Raw genomic sequence first — 26,612 nt, forward strand, 5'->3', positions numbered from 1 at the left:
TTGATATTTACAATAAATAAGTAAGAAATGGGATTCTTTACTAGAGAGGATAGTAAGAACTTACTAAAAATGAGTATCAAATGCATCCATTGGTTTCAGGGGCAGCTGAACACTTACTAGACTGTATAAATGGAATTTAATAGTGATTTATTTTCAGGCTATTGAGTGTGGCAGCTGAGGAGTTAATATGAATTTTGTGCTGGCATTCCAGGTTGCAGTGTGTAGCAAAGGAAGGACAGGCATATTGGGCATAAATCAAATTAGGGACCCCTGTGAAACTGATAGCTGTGATTCTTTGTGCACACTGTCATTCTTGTTGAGCTGATTGTGTAAATACAGCACATGGGTATGACTGGAATTGCAGGTGTGAAAATACAGAGCTGTCTGCAACCTGGAGAACTTGAAAATCTTAGTAAATTATTTGGGGTTATTGTATTTCACTGAAAACTGTGCTAGAGAGAAAGCTCATTTAAGCCATCCAAGATGGAGTGGGCTTGGGTTCTCAGGTTGAAACAAGTGCTTTCCCCACAAGTTGTATCTCAGCTGGGTTTAATGTGTCCCATAACAGCAAAACCCCACACTTGTAAGTTACCCCAGTGTGTGACCAACTGTGTGCTAACAAGCCTTACTGCATTGTAACCATGTGCTGGAATCTGTTAACAATTCCTGCTCTGTCCTTCAGAAAGCCTTTTGGCTGGCATTCCCCAGAAGGTGAAGTTCACAGTGACCACTGGTCACTACACCATGAAGAGTGGGGACACTCTGCAGCTCAGCAACGCGGATGCCATGCCCATCCTGTACCACCCTGAGAGCAAGGCTGTGATCTATTCCAACACCAGGGGTAAGCCAGGAGCTGAAAATGAATACTCTTTAAAAGGCTGACAAGTTCAGTCATCCTGAAACAACCTGTACTTATGGTATTAAGAACACTGACACTGTTTGTCAATAGTCATTATTAAGAACAATTTGCAACTGAGTACTTCAGTGCTAGAAAGGTCCTAAATTTTCACCCTCAAAGTAGTAGTATGAATTTGGACAAACATAGCTGGACAATTTTACTTCCATTGATGAAATCCAGAAGGCATGTGAAACTGCTGCATGTGTGTGTGTGTGTCCAGGGTTGCTTGAATTGAAATTATGAGACTTAACTTTTACAAGTATAAAAAAACTTGAATCAAGTGTCATGTGATGGGCTGAAGTAGCTCTTCAGCTGGTTTGAAGTTTGTTGTTAAATTGCCCTCTCAGTTCTTTCCTGAACATTAGAAGGAACCTTTTTATTACATGGAATGTGGCGATTACCTTCCTGCAGTTAAAGAAGGATAGAGCATTGCTCCTGGGAAGTTAAATATTTAACATGTGCAGATTATAGCTGGTTTGAAGAGGTTACTCTGGAGTTTTTAAACATGGTTTCTTGCTGCTGTCTTTGCAAACAATTCTGGGAAGTGGATATGGCACCACGTATTTTTCTATGATTTTCTTTTTTTCCCATTCTACACATCTGTAGAAAAGATCTCAGAGTCATCATTAAGGATTCAGTCTTCTGAGAAAATCACAAGCATCAGCTTGCCAGTGGCTCCTGCTTATCATGTGATTGAATTTGAACTAGAAGTCATGTATTTGCCTTCAGCCACAGAACCTGCAGTGGAGAAAGAAAACACTACAAATAAAGAAAATCACAGAAAAAACAAAGAGAAGCAGAAACAGGACAACTGCATGGCTACTGTTGACCAAAAAGTAAGATGTAGCTTAACTTTTTTATTATGAAATGTATTTGAACACATCACAAAATAGAAGTGGTGGTGAGGGGGAACTTGCTTGCTTGGAACTTATTTTTCTTCAAAAGACATATATGCAAAAATCATACTGAATGTTAAAATGTAAAGAAATTGTAAATATAGGCAGAAATATACACTATGGTTAATAAGTTGTCAGCTGTTCCCTTGGCTAGTAATCTAACTTTTAGTGTTTTACCACAGTTTATAAAGGATGGAGGATACCTGTGTCTTTAATTCCAGTTTCTGATTCATGAGAAAGATGAAGTCAAATGCACTGCTTCAAATTAAAACAAATATACATTAAATGCATTTAAAAATATTTTTAGCTTGTATTTAACATATTAAATTATTATAAAGGCATTTAAATAATAGATCTTATAGAAGTTTATTTGATACTGACCTTTGCTTTTGTATTAAGATGCCATTGGTGTCCTTTCATAGTTTCTTACTTCTATTCCCCTTCCTTTATTTATATTCTTTAGAACTGGGTATGTCAGTTCTTAGAGGAAAAGATGCTTTGAGATTTCATATCCCACTCACAGGCAAACAAAAACCTCTATTTTTTCAGATTAGTTTTTGAATACTGATTTTTTAAAATTTTTTATTTCTTCCCCTCCTGGAGGCACAAGATATAGACACCTGATAAGAAAAGTTTCTCTTAGAAAGGAAAAGAAAAGCAAAATCATTATGCCAAAGACAATTGCAAATAAGAACTGTGTTCTCTTTTTCCTCTAGGTGACCATTGATTGTCCTTGGTCGATTTACTCCACTATTATTGCATTAACATTCTGCATACCCTTTAATGCTAAGCATTCCTTGTTGTCAGCTGGCAAACGGTAATGTACTCATTATTTATTAATTGTTTCTTTCTTCTTACAAAGTATGGAGCTGGGGTTTCATAACTCATATTTATAGCAGCCTATTTTTTTAAAATATATAAGTTGGGCTTCTACTATCTTTCCCCTGGAAGCATGTGCATTTCCTCTCGTGTTCTTTCATGACAATAAAACAAATTTGTGGTTTTGGAAATAAGACCACAGGATGAACCCAGTTATCCTGTTTCTGTGTAGTTCTTTGGTTTTGTTTGATATGAAAGAGGATGTTTTAGAGCCTTGTTTTATGGACATGAACTCTTCCAATGTAACTGTTCAGTTTTCATTGAAAAAACTGTGTCGTTTTTCAGGAAATATGTGCAAGTCTGCGTACAGAATTTGTCAGAACTCTGTTTCCAGCTTTCAGATTACAGCCTAAAAAATTCTGCTGAGTGTACAGATTTGCAGCTGGTACCTCTCAACCCTGCATCTCAACAGGTAAAATTCACTTGCTGGTTTATTCGATTTTTTCATCTTACGGTTGCAGTTTTGTCTTTGGGTTTTAGGAAAAACAATCAGGTAGAGACAGTTTTCCTATTAAATAGAGATATAAACCAGTTCAGTTACAGAACAGTTTTTTACCTTAGAATCACAGAATGGTTTGGGTTGGAAGGGAATTTGAAGATGATCAAGTTCCATTCCCCTTTCCTGGCAGGAGACCTTCCACTAGACCAGGATGCTCAGAGCCCCATCCAACCTGGCCTTGAACACTTCCAGGGATGGGGCATCCACAAGTTCTCTGGGGAGCCCTGAAGTTTCTTTCAGCCTTGTCTGAACATACTAAATTGCTCGTTCTTGGTGCCTGGAAAAAGTACATAAGAACATATTAGTAATTTTATTAAATTTGACTTCTGATTAAAATATTTTCAAATACAGAATTGCACTTCACTGATTGTGAAATGTTTCCTTTTGAAACACTTGATTCTAACAGTGAAATGGAAATCTTTTAAAAATATGTGTATTGTGAAAAAGATTCACTTCTAGTCATTTTGTTGCATATTTCCTAATGATTTATTGAGTTTGTTTCAATAAACTGTACCAATGTCAGAACAGACAAACATGCTTGTGTGCATTTTCCCTTCTTGCTCAGAGGAAGGAAGCAGCTAACACTCCAAACATTCTCTTTCAGGTCATGTACAGTAAGCAATCAATATTCTTTGTATGGGAATTGAAGTGGACAAAAGAGCTTCCTCTCTCCTTGCAGTGCCTGTTTTCAGTCAGCTTTTGTCCAGCTACCTCTGAAGAACAGTCTCTTACCTTGAAGCCGTTCACTTATGAATTCCAAGTGGAAAATTTTTTTGTAAGTACTCTTCCAAGTATAGGGTAGCATGCTGTAACTGAATATGGTTTCCTAAAAAAAAGAAATATATTAGAAAAATTCTGTTTATATCGTGAGGTTAATACCTGCTTAGAATCACTGGAAAGTCAGTTTGTGAGTGACAGAACTGCAGCCTGATTGTGATGTAGCGGAATTATATCCTTGCCACAGAAATGTGGTGGGGGCCATAACACTTGTGCTTAATTGTGTTCCTTTTTTTTTCTGTTTTCACCTTCCTGGTGCAGCTGGAGATTGTCTGCAGCTTACTGAGCTAGCTGCTTTTTCCCTACTGTCTTAAGATTGTGCTCTCCAAAGCAAATTGCAATTTACAAAATATCTTTGCTATTGAAAGCATTGAGTAGTTTTTTGCAGTGCTTGAGATGAGCTCCTCTAATGAAATATTTAGGGTTTTCTAGGCCATTAGCTGAAATGTTTCTTCTTGCCCTTTATGGACAAACTTTTTATTCCTTTGATCAGCTAGGAAGCTCATAGGCTAGGTAGAATTCCCTTAATAGGAAGTTTTATCAACATTATTTAATCTCATCTCTAAACTCAGTGTTACCCTTTGTTATGCTTGGGTAAAAAGCAGCATCATGAGAATACTCTTTGTTTTTCAAATCCTTTTGTTTAAATCCGTTTCAGTGTTTTCATCCTGCTTGTTGCAAACTGGCATTGATCAACATTTCAGGTGTTTGTTTGCCTACTGGCATGCAACAAGCATTTTTGGCACCTTTCTCAGCATCTTTCTGGAGTTTTTAAAGACGAGTGTCTGTGAAACAGTGGGGGTTTTCTGGTAGAAATTGAATTTTGCAGGAACTAAAAATCAGTTATTTGATGTGGGCACTGTTATTCCAGAGACTATGACAGGAAAGTGGGATGAAGTAGTTCTTTATTACTCAGAATCTGAGTGATGGGTCTCTAAAGGGCAGAGCTTAGAAACTGATAAGAACTGTTTAAATGGTAAGATTCACTGCTCTATTTTGTAGGAGCATTGAAAGGCCGTGTTAAAGTCCAGAAGTTTAGGAAAAAAATATATTTTCCCTGCTGGTATCAGAAATAGATTGAATCAAATTTGATTTGATCTAGTGGAAGGTGTCCCTGCCCATGGCAGGTGGGTTGGAACCAGGTGATCTTTAAAGTTGCTAGTATTGCACAGCATTCCAGGATCCTATGTTCTTTGATTTACTTAAACTGAGCACGATAATGAAGTGAACATTACTTATTGACTCTTGCATTAAGAAGATTTAACAGGCTGTGTCTGTTTTGTGTAAAGTTGTTACTGTACCCGTTGTCCAGTTCAGTTTAAACACAAATAAAACACCCCTTTTTCTTGATAACAGCACAGTTTTCTTCCTGACAGACATTGTACCATGTGAAAACTGAAATCTTCCCACCCTTGGATGCAGAGTACTGTAAAACAGGCTCACTCTGCTCCTTAGAGGTGTCCATCACCCGGCTTGTTGAGCTCTCTGAGGTTGACAGAGATGAAGCATTAACAGAATCAGATGGATATTGCACAACAAAACTTATGTATGAAGGTAAGAGTACTTTTCCTAAGCATTTTGATAAATTTCCCCCTAATTTTTTCTTGACGATGACATCTGCCAGACTTGCTATGGCATAAATTCCTTTATTGTGGGTACAGCTGCTTAGTAAAGCAGTTTTCATTTTGCTAGACTGGGAATATTTTATTTTCTCCTCATTAATCTGCCTTCCAGTGGAATAGAAATGTTCTTCAGACTGGATAGATACAGGCTTGAGGCCCAACTATGGTCCCTTCAGTGTAGGGCTGTTTTCTTACCTTCCATAGCTCTTCACACATAAAAGCTTTTCGATGTTGCTAAAATGCAGATTTTCAAAGTGCTCTAAAACTGTCCTGAGGGTTCTCCATTTTTCACAATAGATCTTTATGGTGTTTTCTCTTTGTTCTTGCAGTTGTTGACAACAGTAGTAACTGGGCAGTCTGTGGGAAAAGCTCTGGAGTGATTTCTATGCCTGTAGCACCTCGAGCAACTCACAAAGTCCACATGGAAGTGATGCCGCTGTTTGCTGGGTACCTGCCTTTCCCTGATGTCAGATTGTTTAAATACCTCCCTCACCATTCTGCTCACTCCATGCAGCTTGATGCTGGTAAGGCCATTTTGACCACGTGGCTACTTACAGAAATGACTCTGCTTTTCCTGTGTTCTTGTGTAAAGAGGAAAGCAAAGCAAAAAATACACTGACAATACATGGACTTGGTCATAAATGGACCAGGTACTCATAGGTGCCTCTGCTACCTTCACTCACAGTCCTAAATTAAAACTTGCTCTCATGGGAACTTTCAATCTGGGTTGCCACCTGAATCTCTGAGGAGGAGTAATAAATGCATTGTTCTCTTACATTTCCTTTAAAGATTAATATGCAAATCAATTGTCACTGGATTTAATAATCAAGTGAAAACTGTTTGATAAGCCCTCTAATCCTGCAGTTCCATTTTCTTTAAATTGTGTGTGTCTTCATTAGCTTAGAAATTTTTTCCCAGTTTTCAAGGGATTGAATGTGAAATACAAGAACTGCTGAAAAATTGGGGCATTAGATTAGATACAGAGTTTAAATTACCACAGCTACGTAGAGTGTTTATGTGTACTGATGAGTAGTCCCAGAGCTGCAGTGAGAATTCACTCACAGGAGCAACATAGCTTTTGTCAATGGAACTGCCAGTGTGCATCCCTCTAGCTTGTGACAGATGTGAGGTCATGCTACTGAAATTTTCCTTTCAAACCAGTATAATTCACTCTTGCTTCTGGTGCTGGCCAAAAGTGTGCACAGACTTACCTCAGCAGAGATGATCAATAACTGTGAACATGAGTTAAGCTGACTGTCAGAGCTCTGAAATGACTTTTTAGAGTTAATTGGTAGACTAAAACAATTTTTTTTGTTTTGTTTGCAAACAGATAGCTGGATTGAAAACGATAACCTGTCTGTGGACAAGAATGTGGATGAGCAGGCTGACAGCAGCAGCATCAGGAGCAGGGGGAGCCTGCATTCCACAGCCAGCGGGGAGCACAAGGGTCTGCCCATGCCCCGGCTCCAGCCTTTCTCCCCGGGCCAGGTCTTCAACAGCAGCACAGGGATGCAAATCCTTGTCATTCCCAGCAAGGACGACCACGTTCTGGAGGTCAATGTCACGTGACAGCTCGGAGTGGAGACCAGGAACCCGTTAGGAACTGGATATGAAAGCACTTTATGGGATAATGACCTGCTCAGTCTTTGTTGCAACATTAACTCCAAGGAGACCTGTGGCACTCGGCGTGTACTGGCCATGGAAGCACCAGACAATTGTATCAATTTAAATGTACAGTGAGGCTTGTGTCAGCTAGTTTATATTGCCACTTTAGTATGTTTTGTGTCAGCTATTGGGTTTTCTCCCTGCAGTCACATCCCTGCATCACAACAACCAACACAGGGCAACAAAAAGCAAAAAATCCAAATCTTTGGACCACTTCTTTATTTTTGTCAGGCAGCTGAGAGATTTGTTTCATGCTTCCTACATATTTTAGAATGTAGAGTTGGATGATATAATTATCCAAATCTTGAATTTTTATGTAATAATTTACAGGCTTTTCTACACATGTGCCAGAAACATAACAGAGCATACAACAACACATTCACTGGTGTAACAGTTGCTTTTCTGGTTTGGTTTTGTTCGTTTGTTTGATCATTGTTAATTCCTGCCATTGCAATTTTATATTAAACTTCCATCATTTGCATATTTAGATGCATGGAAGAGCTACTGCTATAAACAATCTTAACTGAACAAAATTCCTTAATTTTCTGAGGCTTTCTCCTTCACAGAGTAGACACTGTGATGTCACATATTATATGATTTTTTTTTTTTTTGGGGGTGGGCTTTGGGTTATCCTCTTGCATATTTCTTACCAAAGAAAGATATTGATAGAATTTAATAATAAATTATTTGGCTTATTGAGTTCCCAGATTAATTTCTTTTATTACCATTTCCAAGTGGCTTGGTTTGCTGCCCCAATTTTTAAGTTGGGGCAAAAATATCAATATGATGTGATACTTGAACAGTCAACCTTTCATCATAAAGGCTTAGTGTAATTATTACTGATTAGAGGCCAGACTTGTGCATTCATGATGAAAGAAGGAGGTTGGTTTGATACAGGAAAGCTTGCAGATGTAGAATAATCGTGAAGCAAAGTTAAAACATGTAACTTAAAGAATTTCATTATTTATATCTGAAATGTAAATACAAAAAATGTAAAAAAAAAAAAAGTGTAATTTTTGTGAATGTTGCAAATTCACCTGTGACTGGAAAAATTACAACTTCTTCTGATGTCCTGCTTCTGATATTGAAACTTGTGCATTTAATGTGAGAATGACCTTTTCTACTTGCAGATCTATAATGATGCATTGTCAACAGACTCCACAGAGGAAACAGTCCCACATCAAACACTTGTCACCAAAACAAAAGTGAGGAGCTGCTCATTGGACAAATCCATTGTTGTTATTTTCTTTTCTTCTGCTAAATTACAAAAGGGAAATAAAAAACAAACCCTCTTTCCAAAAAGAACCACAAATAAGTTGAAAAATTAATAGGCACCCTGCACTGGTCTAAACATTTTTAATTTTATTTTTAATTTTAAAATTCTAAATAGATGTATAAAGTAGACCTGCTAGCTGAAAATGTTCTTATTATGCATCTTCTTTCTGTGAAGGAATGCCCTTTCTCTGTGGAAATCATACCATTTGATTCTGGATAAAACCCAAAGCATCATTTAGTGTGAATGACTGCTGGGATTCTTTGACTGGAAAAGGTAACAAGTTAGTGACTTTGACACTGCAGGTATTATTAATTCCATTTTCATGGTTTGCTATTAAATCATTTTTCACATTGTTCTGTAATATACTGTTAGATTAAACACATTGTACTAAGATTGTTTAATGAAATTGTAAGCGTTACAGTTCTAAATATACATGTTTTAAAAAGAAATCAGCTTCTCCACTGCTGTGAGTTGTCTTTGGTCTGGAGGAGTGATTGTTTCATCTGCTTTAACCAAAGCTGCTTTTGTCTGCAAAAATCAGATTCATTACCTGGGGTGCAATTACACACTCGAGGGAGACACTGATTATTTATTTATTTCAGAGTTGCACAAGCCTGGAGGTACCACAGTATTCCACAAATCAAGCACATCCCTCCAGACTTTTCTTGCTGTTACTTATACACAGAAATTCAGTGTTGGCAACCTCTCAGGTACAGCCCCTCTATTATGAATGGTTAATCATTTCCACACAAGTTGTGTAATTCCAGCTGATTTCTGTGCATCCTCCAGGGAAGGGTCTAATGGAGATAGTTCAGTTTTAGCATACCTGGACCTGAGTCTTTTGCCAAGTTAGCAACTTATGTATGAGACATACATTCATATCTTGATTTACTGCATCCTTGAAGCTCGCTAGTTCCAGGATATCCATAACTAAAGGACACTGCTCTCTGTACTGCTGATTAATTCTCCTTCCTTGCTGATTAGGAAGAATAGAAAGATAGAACCATCAAAGAACATCCTGACTTAAGTTACTTTTGACATACTCCACATTTTGCAACACTAACACCTGTGAGTGATTATCCAAGGACCCAGCTGAAAAGCATCGACAGTAAGGATTTCATGAATTGCTAAGCCTCAAACACTAATAGCCGTTCAAATGGGAATACAAAGGTAGGGCAGCATCTTTCTGGTGCCAGTTTTGGTGTTCAGGTCCATGGTGGCCACACAACCCCCAGTGCAGGTGCACAAGTGGGGTCATGGAGCAGGCAAGTCTAAGAGATGGGGATTGAGACCACCAAGGACCCCAAAGCAGCCGTGACACCTTCTGGAAGTCTCCCTCAGCAGGTGGTGCGTGCCTCAGACTTGCATCAGACATGAAGAATTCCCTTCCTGGGGAGGGATCTGGGTGTTCCAATGCTAACCTGAATGTACATAACCTGAGAAAATTTCGTTCTGTGGGGCCCCATTCCCAAAGGATGGAGACTGTGACCATCTCTCTAAGCAAAGAATGCCAAAATGACAACACTCAAGTGTCACCACTAGATCCAAAGGTGGTATTATGTTTCCACTATCTACTCTTACCCATTCCTTTCCCTTCTTTCTTATGTATTTTCTTAGTGATATTTTTAATTTTTACTGAAAAGAATCAAACTGGCCACCATCATCCTTTCCACTGCCATTAAACTGCTTTAAAGTAAACCTCCCACATCTATAGGCTGGGCATTTGGTGTTGTTCCACTCTAATTGCAGAATCACAGGATATTCAGGGTTGGAGGGACCTCTGGAGATCACCCAGTCCAACCCCCTGCCCAGGTAGGGCCACCCAGAGCAGTGACACAGAACACACCCAGGGGGGTTTGGAATGTCTCCAGAGAGGGAGACTCCACACCCTCCCTGGACAGCTGTTCCAGAGCTCTTTCTCTAAAGAAATTCTTTCTCATGTTGAGTTGAAACTCCTTGTGTTTCATTTTACGGCCATTGCTCCTCATCCTGGTGCTGGGCACCACTGAAGAGTCTGGCACCATCCTCTGACACTTGCCTGCGACATATTTATATGGATTGATGAGATCTCCCAGCCCTCTCTTCTCCAGACTAAACAGGCTCAGCTCCCGCAGTCACCCCAAGGCATTTACTAAAAAGTATAAATACCGCAATATATTCACTGAAAAGAACCACAGCTCCCCTGGCTGGTGGCGGCTGCTGGGGAGGCCCGGGAGCGGCGGCGGCGGGCCCGAGGATGGGGAAGGGGACAGAGAGCGGCGCCACCGCCCGGGAGTGACAGCCCGCAGGAACCGCTCCGCTCCCTTCCTTCCTCCCTTCCTTCTCTTCCTTCCTCCCCTCCTTCCTGCCCCGTTCCCGGCGCATGTGCGGCTCCCGGCCCAGCGCCCGCCCCTCAGCGCCGCAGTTCCGCGGCCGCGCTCCCCACGTGTGGCCGCCATGCGCTTCGCGTACCGGGTGAGCCGGGGGGCAGCCCCCGATCCCATCTCCCCATCATGTCCCCATCATCTCCCCCGATCCCCATCTCCGCAGCCCCTCTAACCCTGCCCCTTCCTGCCCCCGCAGTTCTCCGGCCTGCTGGGCACCGTGTACCGCCGCGGCAACCTCAGCTTCACCCGCGATGGCAACTCCCTGCTCAGCCCCGTCGGCAACAGGATCTCCCTCTTCGACCTCAAGAAGTGAGAGAGCGGGGAAGGGCCTGGCGCTGCCGGCGCGGGGGTTTCGGGGGGAATAAAGCTCTGAGGAGGTTTTGGAGGCCGACCCATGGGGCTCTCCGGGATGCTCGGCCTGCCAAAATATCCTGGAAAGCGTCTGCTTTAGCATTAAAAGGTAGAAGCCTGCCTAATGGAATAGCTGTCAGGGGTTGTGTGGGTACACCCATGTGGAGAACAGCAGAGGAGTTGCGTAAAGGTGTATTTCAGAGGGGGGAAAAAAAGGAAAAGGGAAGAAATGGATTTGTGTTTGATTTAGTTGTATGGTTCTTGTGTGTAACAAAACGTGGAGCATCTTCAGCCTGTTCTGTGTGCCAGAGTTGTGACTGATGCTCCCTGTGCCCGTATCCCAGTCAGGAGCCTGTCTCTTATGTGGAATTACAGATCATCCCGGACTGGAAGGATCATCGAGTCCAGCTCTGGTGTTCATGGCATTGTGGCAGCTAAACAAAATTGTGGGGGTTTAAGTCCAAATTGTGTCTGTGGTCTTAACAAAGGTATCAAATAACGTTCCACTGACACCGAAGATGTTCTTCCTGCATTCCTGTTCCCATTTTACTGTTGTGTGTCTTTATTGCAGTAACAAGTGTGAGACGTTGCCGTTGGCTACAAGGCTCAATATTGTGTGTGTGGGGCTCTCTCCAGATGGAAGCCTTGCCATTCTAATTGATGAAGGTACTTGCACAAAGAGACATTTATTTTGTAAAATAATTCGGTAAAAACCTTGAGAGGAGGAAATCTTTTATTGTTAGGTATTCAACCTTAACACAAAATTAGAAGTAGTCTGCTATAAAAATTACCTTAGAATTTTTGTGGAAGTTATCTTTATTTACGTAACTTAAAAATAACTTGTTTACAGAATTTGGATAGTATCTCATAATTTGAATTGTATTTTTTTATTTTAATAATATTAAGCACCCTGTCTTGAAAATTTCCCCCCCTCTTTAAAAAAAGGTTTTCTAGGATTATGATTTCTTTGGGAACTCAATTATTCTCATGATCCCTTTTTTCTTAACAGAGGGAGCTGCCTTGCTTGTGAGTTTGATTGGGAAATGTGTGATACATCAGTTTTATTTTCACAAGCCAGTTCACAGTGTCAGCTTTTCCCCTGATGGCAAGTAAGTAAAGACTGCATGCTTTAGAATTAAACAGCAGGAATTGCCCCATAAACTAGTTGTGATTATGAAGCCATCCTAACCGATCTGGGAATGTTTCTTATTCATGAGTCAGGGGAGATTTTGAGCTGATCAGGGTCACTTTGTAGAATTGAGAGGGGAAGAAAAGAAGGAAAGCAAAGCCTTGGAAACAGAACATCCTTGTTTGAATATTTGAACTTTTCCTTCTGTTTTTAGGCTTTGAGAATAAGAATTTCATTATTCAACTTCAGTGACTTTTACTGAGGTTTTCTCTTCAATAATGTTGAAATGGGAGATAATATCAGTCTGAAAATACTTCTTGTTCAAAAGCAATCCATTCTTATTGTTTCAGTAGCACAGGAACCTTTTTATTATTGTATTGTTTCGTTGTATTGCAGTCTGTACTGAACAGTTGTTTGCTTTATCAGATTTGTGTGCAATTATGTCTTTTTCCCCCCTTTATGCCAGGAAATTTGTGGTTACAAAAGACAACCTTGCTTACCTGTACCATGCTCCTGGGAAGAAAAGAGAATTTAATGCATTTGTTCTGGACAAAACCTACTATGGTCCATATGATGAAACAACTTGTATTGACTGGACTGATGATTCCAAGTGAGTTGTTAAACTGAAGCACTGTCTGGCTGCACATGTAGATATTTGAATGCACATTGTGGTCCCATTTTCTTTCCTCCGAAGTATTGCATGAACTTTAAAAATTCTGTCTTTAATTAAAAAAAATATAATTAGGCAGACCAGAAAGCCACCCTCAGATTACAACTCTGTTGTTTGTAAAATAAAGTGGTGACTGCTGGTGTTGAGCCCAGAACATTCTCCACCCAGTGAAGAGTTTTGCAGTGCAGTGTTCCAATTGGAATTGCCTTTTCTTTTGCAGATGCTTTGCAGTGGGGAGCAAGGACATGTCCACGTGGGTGTTTGGAGCAGAACGATGGGAAAACTTGATTTACTATTCTCTTGGAGGCCATAAGGATGTCATAGTTGCCTGTTTTTTTGAAGAGAACAGCCTAGATGTATGTATAATCACACAACACATTTGAATTTTAATATTTAATTTTAATATTAAATATTAAAGTAGTGGAAACAAAATCTTATCTTTAGGTGACTGTTTTGACAATATCTCAGAATTTAGAAGTGTCTCTTGATTGCTCTGCCATAATTATGTGTTTAAATTTGCTTCCCCAAAGCATTATGGCTTTAAATATGAAAAAATGATTTATCTTAGCTGTACTGCTGACTGGTAATGAGCCCTTTGGTCCTTGCAAAATTTTTCTGAGGGCAGGCAAAATAATTCACCAGTTCAGGACAAGTGAAACTCCCAGTTCAAAGCATCTTGAATTGTATCCTGAGAACAGAATGCACACTTTCTAACCCTTCTGCAGGTCCATATTCATATTTTCGCAGAGCACAGAGCATGGGTATTGGACAGGAATAATTTGTGTGTTTGTGTTCTAGCTGTACACAATTAGCCAGGATGCAGCTCTGTGTGTGTGGCAGTGTGACACTGAGCTGGATGGTTTGAAGCCCATGCCCCCTAAAGATGCAGCAAAGGAAAAGAAGGCAGCAGAAGACGATGAGGAACTACTTGAAGAGCCAAAGGGTGAAGAAATTCATGGGAAAGCTGATCCAAGTGAACAAGAGACTAGAAATAAAGTTAAATATTCACGTGTTGCGAAGTAAGTGGTTTCCAGTTATCAAAAATCAAAGTTGTAATGGTGATTTATTGTACTGGGCTTTTTTTTTTCATCTGTTAAACTTATTCAAAGTATAAAACTACCCAGGATTTAGAAATTTACTGTAGATCCCATTTTAAGTAGTTCTGGTACAACTCCTCTCTGTCTTACCTTGATTATATGATGGGCACTAGCTTTCACCTTCAGAATAACAAGTGTAATTTTAACAATGTAAGAAATACTGGCCTGTGATGAGCTGTTGTTTGAAACTCAGAAAGTGTAAATGGGATCTTTATTACAGTACCCTAAGTCTTGAGGCTTTGATTTCTTGCTGGAAGGGGTTGGTTGACTTCAGGAGATGACATGAAGGTGGCTCATCAGCTCTTTGGTGAGCTGCTTGGAGATGCAGCTCCATAACATGCTGTTCTTTAACAATCACCTTTTTTCTTGTTTCTTGGGTGCCAGGTATTTTTTCAATAAAGAGGGAGATTTTAATAATGTGACAGCTGCAGCCTATCACAAGAAAACACACCTTTTAGTCACTGGTTTTGCCTCTGGAATCTTTCATCTCCACGAACTTCCAGATTTCAATCTGATCCACTCCTTGAGGTGAGGTACGGGGTTGTCAATATATTTGGTTTGGTTTTTGTGGGGGAAGGGAATAGGTTCTTTTGCGGCGGTTTCATGTTTGTTTGATTCAGAACACATCATGTTAAGCAGTGAAGGATGAATAAAAAGAGCACAAAAATCTTAAGACTATCTATTTAATACTGTAATTTCTGGAAAGGCAGAACCATAAATTTATGTAATAAATACCATATAATTTCACTCCTTATTTTGGAAACATGAGGTCTGAATAAGGAGACTACTCAAGTTCCTGATTGTTGGCTGTAGACTTCTTTAACTCTGTCCATTTTAAAATTTTCAGTTTCTATGTAGAAAATATTAACTGGAAAGTTCTGCATATGTAAAATTATCTGTAAGTTGTGTCTGAGTTGAGAAATCAAATCAGATTCTTTTCCATAGCTGTATGATGGCAGCTAAACAATTTCCATGTATAAAAAACCCCAATTTTATTTTCTTAAACTTGAGGAGTTTTACTCTCTGTTGGCAAGTACATCTTTGGGATGCAGATACTCTACCTTCATTCTGAATAAGGAATGTTTGATGGTTTGGAGTAGAACAAAGGAATGAACTTTGTGAGTTTTGATGTTACAGTGGTACAGAAGTTCAGTACAACAATCCAACAACTTGTTTGGACAGCTATTTATTTATTAATAAATATTAGACTTGAAGTTTTATCACACAAGTTTGTTTATTGGTTAATTCTCTTACTTCAGTATTTCAGACCAAAGGATAGCTTCTATTTCTATCAACTGCACCGGTGACTGGATTGCTTTTGGATGTTCAGGTTTGTCAGTTCGTTTTAGTCTGTATGCATGGGAAAAGCAGGGAAATGTGGTGGGCATGAGGCCCAAATCCCTCTTGCTAGTTTTGACTCCAAGTGTTAAATAATTGATAGTTTCATGTCTGTAGTGTCTAGGTATAGTAAAGCAAATATCACTAAAGAATCTCTCACAGAATTCTGATGAGTCAAGAAAGTATTTTGCTGATACAGGAAAAAAGACATCTTTTATATAGGAAAGCCCTACCAGAGTTTGGGTGAGCCCAGATGCCCTGTAGTTAATTTCTGCTTTCATTCTGGACTGTTCCCTCTTCTTTTGCCATATGTAGCCCATGGCATTTTACAAACCTATCTGGATGTTCCAGCATTCCCACCTTGTCCATAGTTGTTTACATGAAACCCAAAATTTTGCTCTTATGTGCAGCCCTGCTTTTCTTACCAGCTCATTTCTCAACTGTTTGAAAACATTGCTGTTGTGGTATTAAAAACATTATTCCAAGTAACAGCTCATGGAGGAAATTTTTATGGAAATTGCCTTGAAGTTATAAAAGAAAAAAGCTCTTATTAGGATTGAAAGATGCAGAATTCAACCTGTCTGCATCAACCTTTGTTGTTTTTTTTAATATTGCTTGCCACTGTGTGTTTTGTGGCTTGTATTTGGAGGTCATTGTGGTTAATCCTGCTGTGCTTACAGGTCTGGGTCAGCTCTTGGTGTGGGAATGGCAGAGCGAGTCCTACGTGCTGAAGCAGCAGGGCCATTTCAACAGCATGGTTTCCTTGGCATATTCTCCAGATGGACAGTACATAGTAACTGGAGGGGAGGATGGCAAAGTAAGCGAGGCAGTATTGCTGGAATATGAGCTTTTAATAATGTCATAAGTAGCTTGACTTTCCATTTTATGTAGAAAGCTCTGATACTGTAATCGGTACATATTTTTCTTACTATTAAGTCAAATTTTTATCCTTCCCTTAAATGTTTTGATTTTTCTCTCTAGAGTGTATATATTTTGCTTTGTTATTACTTGTGTCTGCAAATTGCATCACTTATGCTTTCAAGCAGATAGTATTTAAATTATTATAGGTCCAGTCACCATAAATACAAAAATATTTAATTCATTATGTGTTAATTTATGGTTCCATGATATTTTGGGATAAATGAACTTCAGCTGCCCAACTTCTTGACCTTTTAATAATTGTTTTTGATATGAAATTAGTTGCAAATGATTTGTACAAGTGCAATTTTTTTGTTCTGATGTGCCATTCCATAAGCTTGTTATTTAAAAGAAAAATAAACTTCTCATGGATGACTTGCATTGAAATGATAGGCTGTGTGTGCAGGTACTTTTATTTTAAAAGATGTTTTGCCACAACGTCTTGGTGCATAAATGGGATAACAGTAGTAGCTGATTTCCTATCAAAACTTTGGAATGCCAGAAGATCTGTCACTTCATGGCTTCTGCCATACAGAATGAAAATGGGCCAAACCCCCAAAGTCTCAAACTGTAGAAACTTAAATGTGTAAGATTTTTGTTTAGGGAAAAAACAAAACAGACAACTGAAATATCATCTCAATGGTAACTTTTGTAGTGGCTTCAGAGTTGGTTTTGAATTTTACACTTGTCTTATTCCTGACAGTACACAGCTTGGAAACTCAAGATGCTCAGCAAATGTTACAGCTTTTCTTGAAGATTAACTTTGTTTCAACTTTGTGTTTCTCCACTTAAATTTGTATGTTGCAAATGTATCTTTAGGGGTTTAATGAAAAGTTGTGGCCTGTTCTCTTCATTTGCAGAGAATTCTCTAGGGATATTACTGAAAGTCTTTTATGCTGTTGCAGAGTTCTAGAACTAGTTTTTCTTTACTCTGCTGCTGCCGCCTTACCCTTATTTTCTCGTTACTGATGATGGAGATTCTGAGAAGTCTTTTCTTGTCTGTCCCACAGGTGAAAGTGTGGAACACTTCAAGCAGCTTTTGTTTTGTCACCTTCACAGAACACAACAGTGGTGTCACTGCTGTAACTTTCACTTCCACTGGTTATGTCATTCTGAGTGCTTCCCTCGATGGAACAGTGCGTGCCTTTGATCTGCACAGGTAACTCTTTGCATGAAAGCTTCTGTGTCTTATTTGGTCCTCAGCTTCCACACTCCCCTCAAAATACAGCAAGCTGCTGATTGCTTGTTTGAAGTCTCATGAAGGTGAGCAGCATTGCCTTACTGTTTTTTGGTTCAGCCTTTGATTTAAATTTAGATAGTAATTAGGAATGCTGTTACTGCATCCAGTTTCTGTGAAGAAAATTCTGGAAGAACTTTCCTCAGAGATGCTGGAAATCCAGGAAGATCATTGTCTGGCTTTACTTGAGTGGGGAGAAGGCACTTGGCTAACAGCATTTTCCATATTGTAATACAGCTATACACAGAATTGGGTGTGTAAACAAGCCCACGTTTCTGAAAAATTGACACATGCTATTTAATAGAAGAAAGCTCCTCAGAGTATTTCTGTCTCTTATTTCTGCAGAGTTTTTCATTCTTCTTTTCAATCTTGTAATCATGCTGAGGCATCACATCTAATTTTATACAAACAGTATTTTTTCTATACATAGCTTAGAAGTCTTTACAAAACAAATAAACTCCTTTTGTGAACAAATTTCTTAAACACACATTTAAATCTACCTAAAATGTTCTCATAATTTCTTTATGCCTCTTCAACAGGTACCGGAATTTCCGCACCTTTACATCTCCACGACCAAGTCAGTTCTCCTCTTTAGCTGTGGACTCCAGTGGTGAGATTGTGGCAGCTGGTTCCCAGGATTCCTTTGAAATATTCATCTGGTCAATGCAGAGTGGGAGGCTGCTGGATGTAAGGACCCACAGTGTTGGGAGGGCTTGAATTTAACACTGTGTGGTGATACTCACAAACTTTGGGATTAGTCAGGGATTTCAGTACAATAAGTTTTTTGTTACATTTATATTCAAAAACTGGAGCTGCACTATGTTGCTCTCAGCTTTTTTTTTTTTAATTTATTGCACGGAGATCACCCTGAATTTGTGTGGGAAATAGTTTTTAAAATTTTTGAGTAATGATCTCTTTCTGGTGATGAAGTAACACCCATATTGCTGAGGTAGCACATGGGCATGAGAATCTTTCCCTTCTTGTTCAGAGATGTTCTTTTCCACATATTTTCTGGAGGCAATGAAAAAATTTTAATTCCTGTATTAAGGCTGATACAGATTTTGTGAAGGGTTTTGCTGGAGAAGAGCAGGAGCATGATTTTTCAATTATTTTCTTCAATTCTTAAGCATTTCTGTATATCTTGTACATGTAGAAGAGCTCAGTGATAATTTTGCAATGGAATACAGATCACTTCAGTAACTCAGGATATACTTGACCTGGATCTCCAGAGTTTTGAGTTCAGTTTCTTTCCTTGATACCTTTTTTTTGAGGAGTAGGAGCTCCATGAAATGAAAAACTCTATTACTCTTATTTTCAGTTTTTATTTTTTTTTTTTTTTTCTGGAGTGTTAGCAGCTACAGGAGATACTGAATTCTCAGAGCAGTGACTTGGTTTTTCACAGTTGGTCAGATGGTTTGGAAAGGAGGGAGGAAAATGGCACACTGCATTCCTAAAGTGTGTGCATAGGAGTGGTTGTAGATGCCTATATAGTGGTAGCACTTCAGAGGGTTTTTTAAAAACTTGTGAAAGTAAAAAATTGAGAATCACTGGTGTGCATCATGCACTGTGTCCAAAAGTGATCTCAAGCATGTGTGGACAAGTCAGGCGTGGTTTATTGGCTAAATCTGGAGTTTACTGAGTGCAGACTACACAGATTTAAGTTTATTTCACCTAATTGCAGGTTATTTTTTCTTCTCTTCTTAGGTCTTAGCAGGTCATGAGGGTCCCATCAGCAGCTTATCCTTTAATCCAATGAAGTGTGTTCTAGCCAGTGCCTCTTGGGATAAGACTGTCAAATTATGGGATATGTTGGACAGCTGGAGAACTAAGGAGACATTTATCATGAACTCAGATGGTAATTTTTGTTTAATTTCTCATCTTTTATAAAATATAAAAATACTATGTGAAGTATATTAATATCCACAGAGCATGTCAAATACAGAGAGACTTATTCATAGAAATGGAAATCAAAAGTTCAGATACTTCACTCTTGTACTTGGTTAACAGTGCAGTAAATATTTTAATTTAATTCTAGCTCAATTAGGCTCTGGGCTAATTTTTGATCCTTTTGAGCTGGATATTGATGTCACACCCAGCAATATACACAAAACACTGAGTCAGAAGGAATACACTATGGCTATCGTCATGGCCTTCAAGCTGAATGAGAAGAAATTATGATTAGCTGAACATCTGTATGTTGTCCACAGAAAAAGTATACAGTCATAGTTTTTATTCTTAAGCTTTTTCTACTCGCTGTGATAAGACTGTAGAAAAATGAAGGATATCTTCTTAGAAAAGTATCTGACTGCATTTTTAACTGTTGCCAAATTCTTTGCAGTTCTTGTTGTTGCCTTCCGTCCTGATGGCAAGGAGCTCGCAGTTGCTGCTTTGAATGGCCAGATAACATTTTGGGATCATGAAAATGCAGTGCAGATTGGCTCCATTGAGGGCAGGCACGATCTCCAGATGGGGAGGAAGGAGCTGGATAAAATAACTGCCAAGCAGGCAGCCAAGGGCAAGTACGTCCAGGGGGCTGCAGTGACAAGGGGCTGCCACGCTGGGTTACTTTTGAGCTGTTTTTCAGTTTGTTTTCTGCATGAAGATTTCAGATCTGCTGTTCAGATATTTCTGATTCTGATGCTGGATTTTAAAAGACTGCCTGACATCTAGATGCCTCCTTTTTGTTGGCTGTGTTCTCTGACTGATCAGCATCATTCTGAGCACGTGTTCTTTCTCATCAGTGATGGGCTGAGGTTGCCAACACAATATTAACTTCTCAGGCCAAGTGGTTAATTTGCTGTGGGTTGGTTTTTTAGTAGATATCTTCCTACAGAAATACTAGTATGCAACCATTAGTATGTAGAAACTATTATGTTTTTTAAAGAAGGTAATTAAGGTATGGGGTTTATTACTTGTTGCTGTGCATGTGAAGTAATGTTTAAAGGCAAGTTGAATTTATGTGCTCTCAGAAAGTATATGAGAGAATGTTTTATTCTTCTCTTTTCCCCCCTCCCCTTTTTTTTTTCTGTATTGCTTCCAGTCAAAACAAATTAAAAGAAAAAGAAACAATAACATTTTGGAAAAAAAGTTTTGGAAAAAAGCAGTATTTTTTGCTGGTGAGCTCTCAACTATGTCTTTCAAACATGCCATGGCATTGGTTTTTCTGTATCTCTTCTGCTTTTTAGTGTCATGCATGGTGTAGTTGAGAGCTCATTGACTGAGCTGTGACTCAGATTCAGAGCATGGAAGTATTTTGAAAAGCTGTTGAAGTTCTAAATTGTCTGTGATTCATAGTAAAGCACCAAGTGCTTGGTAATAAATTTGTGTGTGAAGTATGTACCATGTGTGAATGAAGATCTCCACTTTTTCTATGGAGTAGTTATTTTCTGAGTCTTCACGTTGTTCTCATGTCTTTTAGCTCAGATGTGATAGTGAAATTAAACTGTTTTCTCTTTTTCTTTACCAGATCTTTTACAACTCTGTGCTACTCAGCAGATGGTCAATCTATTCTGGCAGGTGGATTGTCAAAATTTGTCTGTATATATAATGTCAAGGAACAGATTCTTGTGAAAAAATTTGAAATTTCATGCAACTATTCTTTAGATGCAATGGAGGTATGTGAGCACAGGAGTCTTTTTTTTTCATTTCCTCACCCCCACAAAACTTTGGTTTTGGTATAACATCTCATTAAGAGTGATTCATAAATGTTTTTTTTTTTAAGAATGGGTTTATGTTTATGCAGGAGAAACGGAAGGAAATATTCCTCTTGGAACAGAATTAATTCCTGAATCTCTTGCCAGATTTGTAGTGTGCCTGTGTTGAATGGGCAGAACTCTTAAGCATACTAAGTTGGCACTAAACTTAAAATGGAAGTGAAAAATTAAATTACCAACATTTTGTACTAAGCTAACTCTCGGTGTCAATTTGTGTTAGCAAAGAAATGAAGGATATTTTTTGTGGACAGAGAACATCACTGACCTTTAAAAACCTGTTTCTAAATATTGCCAAATGCCAAATTAAATTCCTTCAAAAGCAAAGTGAATGATGAAAAACATCAGAAGGAAAAAAATGCCTGTAACCCTTTTCACCATCTCCTTACCAAAAAGAATTATTATTGTTACATTTTTCATGTCAGGTTGTATCTGACTGTTGTTCCAAGTATCCTGCTTTATCAGCAGTGGTTTACGAGCTGGTGTAGTTCTACATCTGGCTTGAAAGAAAGTGAACCAGCTGAAACAGAATCCTGGAGGGGATGGGTATTTAGAAATGGGGGCCTAGGGGATTCTTAAAATCTCACTTACATTGTGAGGTCCCTAAAATCTCATTTTCAGTGTTCTGGCCACACAGCCCTTGCATTAGCACAGTGCAGTTTGGGAACCTGCAGGACAGAAAGAGTAGGACTGCAGCTGGGGAAGCAAACAGTGCATCTCTGGAGTAGAACAAAGTTACAGTAATGTGAAACCACAGTCTAAACTGAGCAATGCTGTTTGAGAAGAGATTCAGTGCAGTGAATGGAACTTGCATGTTTTTCCAGGAGTACTTAGATCGGAGAAAAATGACTGAATTTGGCAGCATGGCTCTGATTGATGAAGGGGGTGGAGGTGATGAGGGTGTTGCCATCCCTCTTCCTGGAGTAAAAAGAGGTATGGCTTTGGCTTTGCTCTCTTGTTTCTGCTTTTATGTGCATCAGAACCTTTGACACAGATAAGAAGTGTTTGACTTCTTTAACTCAGTTTTAACATCAGGATTACAAAATTCAGTCCCACCACTTAAGCTGTAGGATCTCTTGGACATGGACTGTGCCTTCCTTACCCAGTCTTTAATTCTGCCAGGTTTTACCATGCTGCACATTATTTAATGGCAACTTCATAGTCAGAGTTGATAACTAGACTGTGAACTTGTGGTGAATACATTAAATCACTTCTTAATTTCTTTTAGGTGACATGAGCTATCGACACTTCAAACCAGAAATAAGGGTGACTTGTGTGCGATTCTGTCCTACAGGTTAGTATCAACAATTAATTTAGGATTTCTTTTTTATTCTGTATAAAACATGCAAAATAATAGAGTAGTGGAGGATTATTATTACTCTTCTGTTTCCATTCTAGAACACTCTGTTGTTAAATACTGTTATTTCTCTTCTAGGACGAAGCTGGGCAGCCACCACCACAGAGGGTCTCCTGCTCTATTCACTGGACTCTGGGCTAATTTTTGATCCTTTTGAGCTGGATATTGATGTCACACCCAGCAATATACACAAAACACTGAGTCAGAAGGAGTACACTATGGCTATCGTCATGGCCTTCAAGCTGAATGAGAAGAAATTAATTCAGGAGGTCATAGAGGCTGTCCCTAGCAGTGAAGGTGAGTGGGTCTGCCATGAAACTGGGCTGAGCTAGCTGTAAACATGTGGGAGCCACAAGTCGAGGTGTAAAGGTAGACTTTTTAGTGTTAATTTATGTTTTAATTTTACCAATCTACTTCATGCTCATTTAGTGACTTTTCAGCGTGGAATTTGATCAGGCCTAGATTTGCAGGCAGAGTTTTTGGATGTCATTTCTCAGAAGCAGCTGATGTTGGAAGGGCACATCAGGTTTAACCTGATTTAGCACTGTGCCTGTGTGATGAAGACCATTAACCAGTAAACAAAGATGTAATCAGCAGTTTGAGGAAAGTGATGAATCTTGTCTGTTGAGCACTTGTGGCATCACATCAGGAGTAGTCTGCCTAGTTCTGGGACTGACAGCACAAGAAAAGACATTTTTTTTCCTTTTAAAAAAAATTTCTTGCTTTTAAATATGGTAGTATTTGGAAGGTTCAAAGAAGGAACATTTGTCCTCTGAGAGATTGTGCTACTCTGCCCTGAAATACAGCACCAAATACCCACCACTTGCCAAAATGCCTCTTTCTTCTCCTTCCCCTTATGCTTTCCTGTGGTCTCTTTCATGTTATTCCAAACAGTAACTCAACTCAATTGAATTTTTATGGGCTTTTTTTTCCTTTTTGCACAGTTGATGTTGTCTGCTCATCACTGCCAGACCTGTATGTGGAGAAGTTACTGGAGTTCCTGGGCTCTGCATTTGAGACCTCTTGTCACTTGGAGTTCTATCTCACTTGGGCTCATAAGTTGCTTATGCTGCATGGACAGAAGCTGAAAACAAGGTGAGATCCCATGAAAGTCAAAATACTGTTAAAATTAAAAACCTGTTAGTTTAAGGCTTTTACTTAACATTTACTGACATTCTAGATAATACATGCACTGCAATTAGAACACTTCAGTTTTGCAGCTTCTGTACTATTGATAAAAGTTACAGTTTGGACTTGATCTTAAAGGTCTAAAAAAATTATAAAAAGTGTGTATGACAGAATTGGAATGCATTATTGGGTTTGTGAAGATATATTGCAGAAACATTTTTCAAATGCAACAGATAAAACTGCTTGAGTTGCTTAGACAATAACTGCATAGTGAGTTCAAGAGTGATAGTAAGATTTTGGCAACTGTGTTTTTAAACAGTTATGCATCTTTAATGTAGCTGAAAGGTGATGTGCAGGTATTGATTGCATTTTTACAGACTCAGATTGTGATTATAGCTGATAGTACTCAGCCTTCCTACAGAGTACTTCAGAACTACTCGGGCCTGGTGTGGGAATTATATTCAGCCCACCCCTAATACGGAATTTTTAGATTCCTAGGAAAAAAACCGGGCAAATTTACAGATTTTAAATGGGCTAAGTGAGAGGTAATCTGAGGAGTCCTGCAGTTTAAAAAAACAGTGCATTGTGTAACTCTTCCCTTGCTTCAGCATGGGTATTAATGTTTCAGTTATTGAAATGACTGGAACAAAATATCTCCTTTTGTTCCTGCTAAAGTACAAGAGGACAATTTAAAACAAATTCCCCATTGTTCAGGAAGTCTTGTAGTGTCTGAAAGGAACTGTCATTGCTGCAATAGGCAGAATTAGGTCTTCAAGATGTAGTTTGACATTAGAAAAAATACTTCTCACAATATATTACGTGTATTGATTGTAATCATTGTGGGCAGAGTCAAAAGCAGAGACCTTTTTGTTTCTTTAGGATTATCTTAAAATTTGGCATTGAAGTTGTATGCTTGTTAAAATCTTGAGAGTTCTAGATTTCCATATGTAAATATGAACTGCACTGCAAACTGCATGTTTTTTCCACCCAAGGTCAGTGAAGCTGCTCCCTGTGATTCAGTTCCTTCAGAAGAGCATCCAGCGTCACTTTGAAGATGTTTCAAAACTGTACGTATTGTTACATTTGAAAGTTCAAGTCAAAAACCTGGAGTGATTTGGGGGATGACAATGTGCTGTTAAAACTTTTGAGACAGTCTTCTTTTAGAGTTTATTTTAGGAGGAAAACAACGTTTTCCTATTTATTTTTACAGCTGTGAGTGGAACATCTACAACATCAAATACGCGTTGGCCATTTCACAGCAGCGGGGCATGAAACGCCCGGCAGAGGAAACACCAGAAGATGAAGAAGAATTGGATTCTGACAGTGATTATCTTATGCAAGACGTTCATAAGGATAATTTGCATTCCTAATTACTGTTTGTGAGAGGGAGAAAACCTCAGACAGTATTTTATGCAGTGGTATTCACTGAGAATGAGTGGCCCTCATAGTGGCATCAATTCCTGACAGTGTGATGGAGTTCCATGGGAGGTAGTGATGGAAATGTAGGATATGCCATGGATGGCACTTCGCCTATTTCCAGTACTGCTTGGCTATAAACTTGACAGCATCGATTTCTTGATTAACTGATTTATTTTTTCTTTCAATAATTCCTGACTTCAAGGAAGAAAACAAAAAAGTGTTCTTAATGAAGTTAGAAATACAACTGGAAGAAGTTTATTCTTTATTAAAATGCCTTGCACATTAAGTATTGTGAATTTTATAGTGCAGGCTTGTCGTACGTTGGACTCTGAATTTTAAAAAGGATAAAAAAAATTCCTTAATTGGACATGTATTGGTCTCAACTTTTTTAAATGTTACTTTACTTGGATTTAATATGTACATATTTCTGGAACAGTTTCTTAGTTTTGTAACCTCCAAACGTCATGAGATTTCAATAATGAGGATAAATGAGGACCCATAGCAGCAACTATGGAGAAAATGTATAGGGCAACTATAAGAGAATGTGTAACAAATCTCATGGTTTGTTGGTTTTTTTGGGGGTGTTTTTTCTTTTTTTGATGAAAGCCCTTTCTTGTCTTTTTTTTTTACTGTTGTTTATTAACACATTAAAATCTGAAACTTCTGATTCCCTCTGTTTTTGTGAATTAATGGGAGAACTGTCTAATAAGAGCAGGGACCTGAATACAAAGAATTGGGTCTGTCCTTGTAATACTTTCAAGCCACATGCTGAAAGGGCTTTGTTAATGAAGATACTGCAGATGTTACCAGTGATTCAGAATTTATTTTCTCAGCATGTTCTGCTTTTCTGGATTTGTTTTCTGGTCATTTCCCACTGTTGGAATAGAAGAGAGGTATGGATATTAAAGGTAACTGCAGTGAGGTCTCCCCTCAGTCTCCTCCAGGCTGAACAGACCAAGGGCTCTCAGCCGCTCCTCACACGGCTTCTCCTTAAGGCCTTCACCATCTTCCTTGTCTTTCTCTGGACACTCTCTGATAGTTTAATACCTTTTTTTTCAGCCTTTAATTCCCCAGTCTGTCCGTACATCCGGGACTGTACCATCCCAGGAGCAGATTCCAGCACTTTTCTAATGTTCGTACAGATGGTGACTGGCCATCTCTGCTTTATCAAGGTCTCTCTGCAGGCCCTGCGTGCCCTCGACTGACCCAACAACACCTCCCAGTTTTGTACCGTCTGCCAATTTGCTTATTTTTCCCCTATAATTTCCGCACCGTATTCTTTTTGCCCTCAGCCGCCTTCCCAGCCCTGCCGTTCCCGATAAATGAGGGTCGGGGAGGGAACGAGGGCCCGCGGCTCCCGGCCCTGAGGTGTCCCCTCCC

The 26,612-nt window shown here is 39.1% G+C and overlaps 2 protein-coding genes across 2 annotated transcripts in view; both read left to right on the forward strand.

The window, feature by feature from the left end:
• Positions 1 to 8,961, forward strand: part of TRAPPC10 (trafficking protein particle complex subunit 10) — a 38,468-nt gene extending 29,507 nt beyond the window's left edge. Inside the window, exons 16-23 of the mRNA XM_005526516.3 lie at positions 683 to 841; positions 1,505 to 1,734; positions 2,511 to 2,611; positions 2,959 to 3,085; positions 3,777 to 3,947; positions 5,326 to 5,503; positions 5,901 to 6,095; positions 6,902 to 8,961. Coding sequence (XP_005526573.2) covers positions 683 to 841; positions 1,505 to 1,734; positions 2,511 to 2,611; positions 2,959 to 3,085; positions 3,777 to 3,947; positions 5,326 to 5,503; positions 5,901 to 6,095; positions 6,902 to 7,140 — 1,400 coding nt within the window. The 3' untranslated portion in view covers positions 7,141 to 8,961. The remainder of the gene's footprint in view (positions 1 to 682; positions 842 to 1,504; positions 1,735 to 2,510; positions 2,612 to 2,958; positions 3,086 to 3,776; positions 3,948 to 5,325; positions 5,504 to 5,900; positions 6,096 to 6,901) is intronic.
• A 1,891-nt stretch (positions 8,962 to 10,852) lies between these two features.
• On the forward strand, positions 10,853 to 25,899 carry PWP2 (PWP2 small subunit processome component). The gene is made up of 21 exons (XM_005526515.3): positions 10,853 to 10,966; positions 11,075 to 11,187; positions 11,801 to 11,895; positions 12,239 to 12,338; positions 12,825 to 12,968; positions 13,249 to 13,384; positions 13,827 to 14,047; positions 14,510 to 14,653; positions 15,385 to 15,455; positions 16,144 to 16,280; positions 17,392 to 17,540; positions 18,158 to 18,305; positions 19,323 to 19,473; positions 19,957 to 20,137; positions 21,085 to 21,232; positions 22,153 to 22,261; positions 22,557 to 22,622; positions 22,764 to 22,982; positions 23,630 to 23,780; positions 24,806 to 24,880; positions 25,024 to 25,899. Exons 1-21 carry the CDS (start codon positions 10,949 to 10,951, stop codon positions 25,181 to 25,183), a joined length of 2,736 nt encoding a protein of 911 aa, XP_005526572.1. The 5' UTR covers positions 10,853 to 10,948; the 3' UTR covers positions 25,184 to 25,899.
• The last annotated feature ends 713 nt before the right edge of the window (positions 25,900 to 26,612 follow it).

Source organism: Pseudopodoces humilis, chromosome 2, assembly GCF_049639895.1.
Source record: "Pseudopodoces humilis isolate 2021_Gansu_Grassland_sample_001 chromosome 2, ASM4963989v1, whole genome shotgun sequence".
NCBI lineage: Eukaryota > Metazoa > Chordata > Aves > Passeriformes > Paridae > Pseudopodoces > Pseudopodoces humilis.

Coding starts and splice junctions, on each gene's coding strand:
- PWP2 (XM_005526515.3), top strand. Junction 12,969..13,248: donor GACTGGACTGATGATTCCAA/GTGAGTTGTTAA, acceptor TTTCTTTTGCAG/ATGCTTTGCAGTGGGGAGCA. Junction 23,781..24,805: donor GGACAGAAGCTGAAAACAAG/GTGAGATCCCAT, acceptor TTTCCACCCAAG/GTCAGTGAAGCTGCTCCCTG.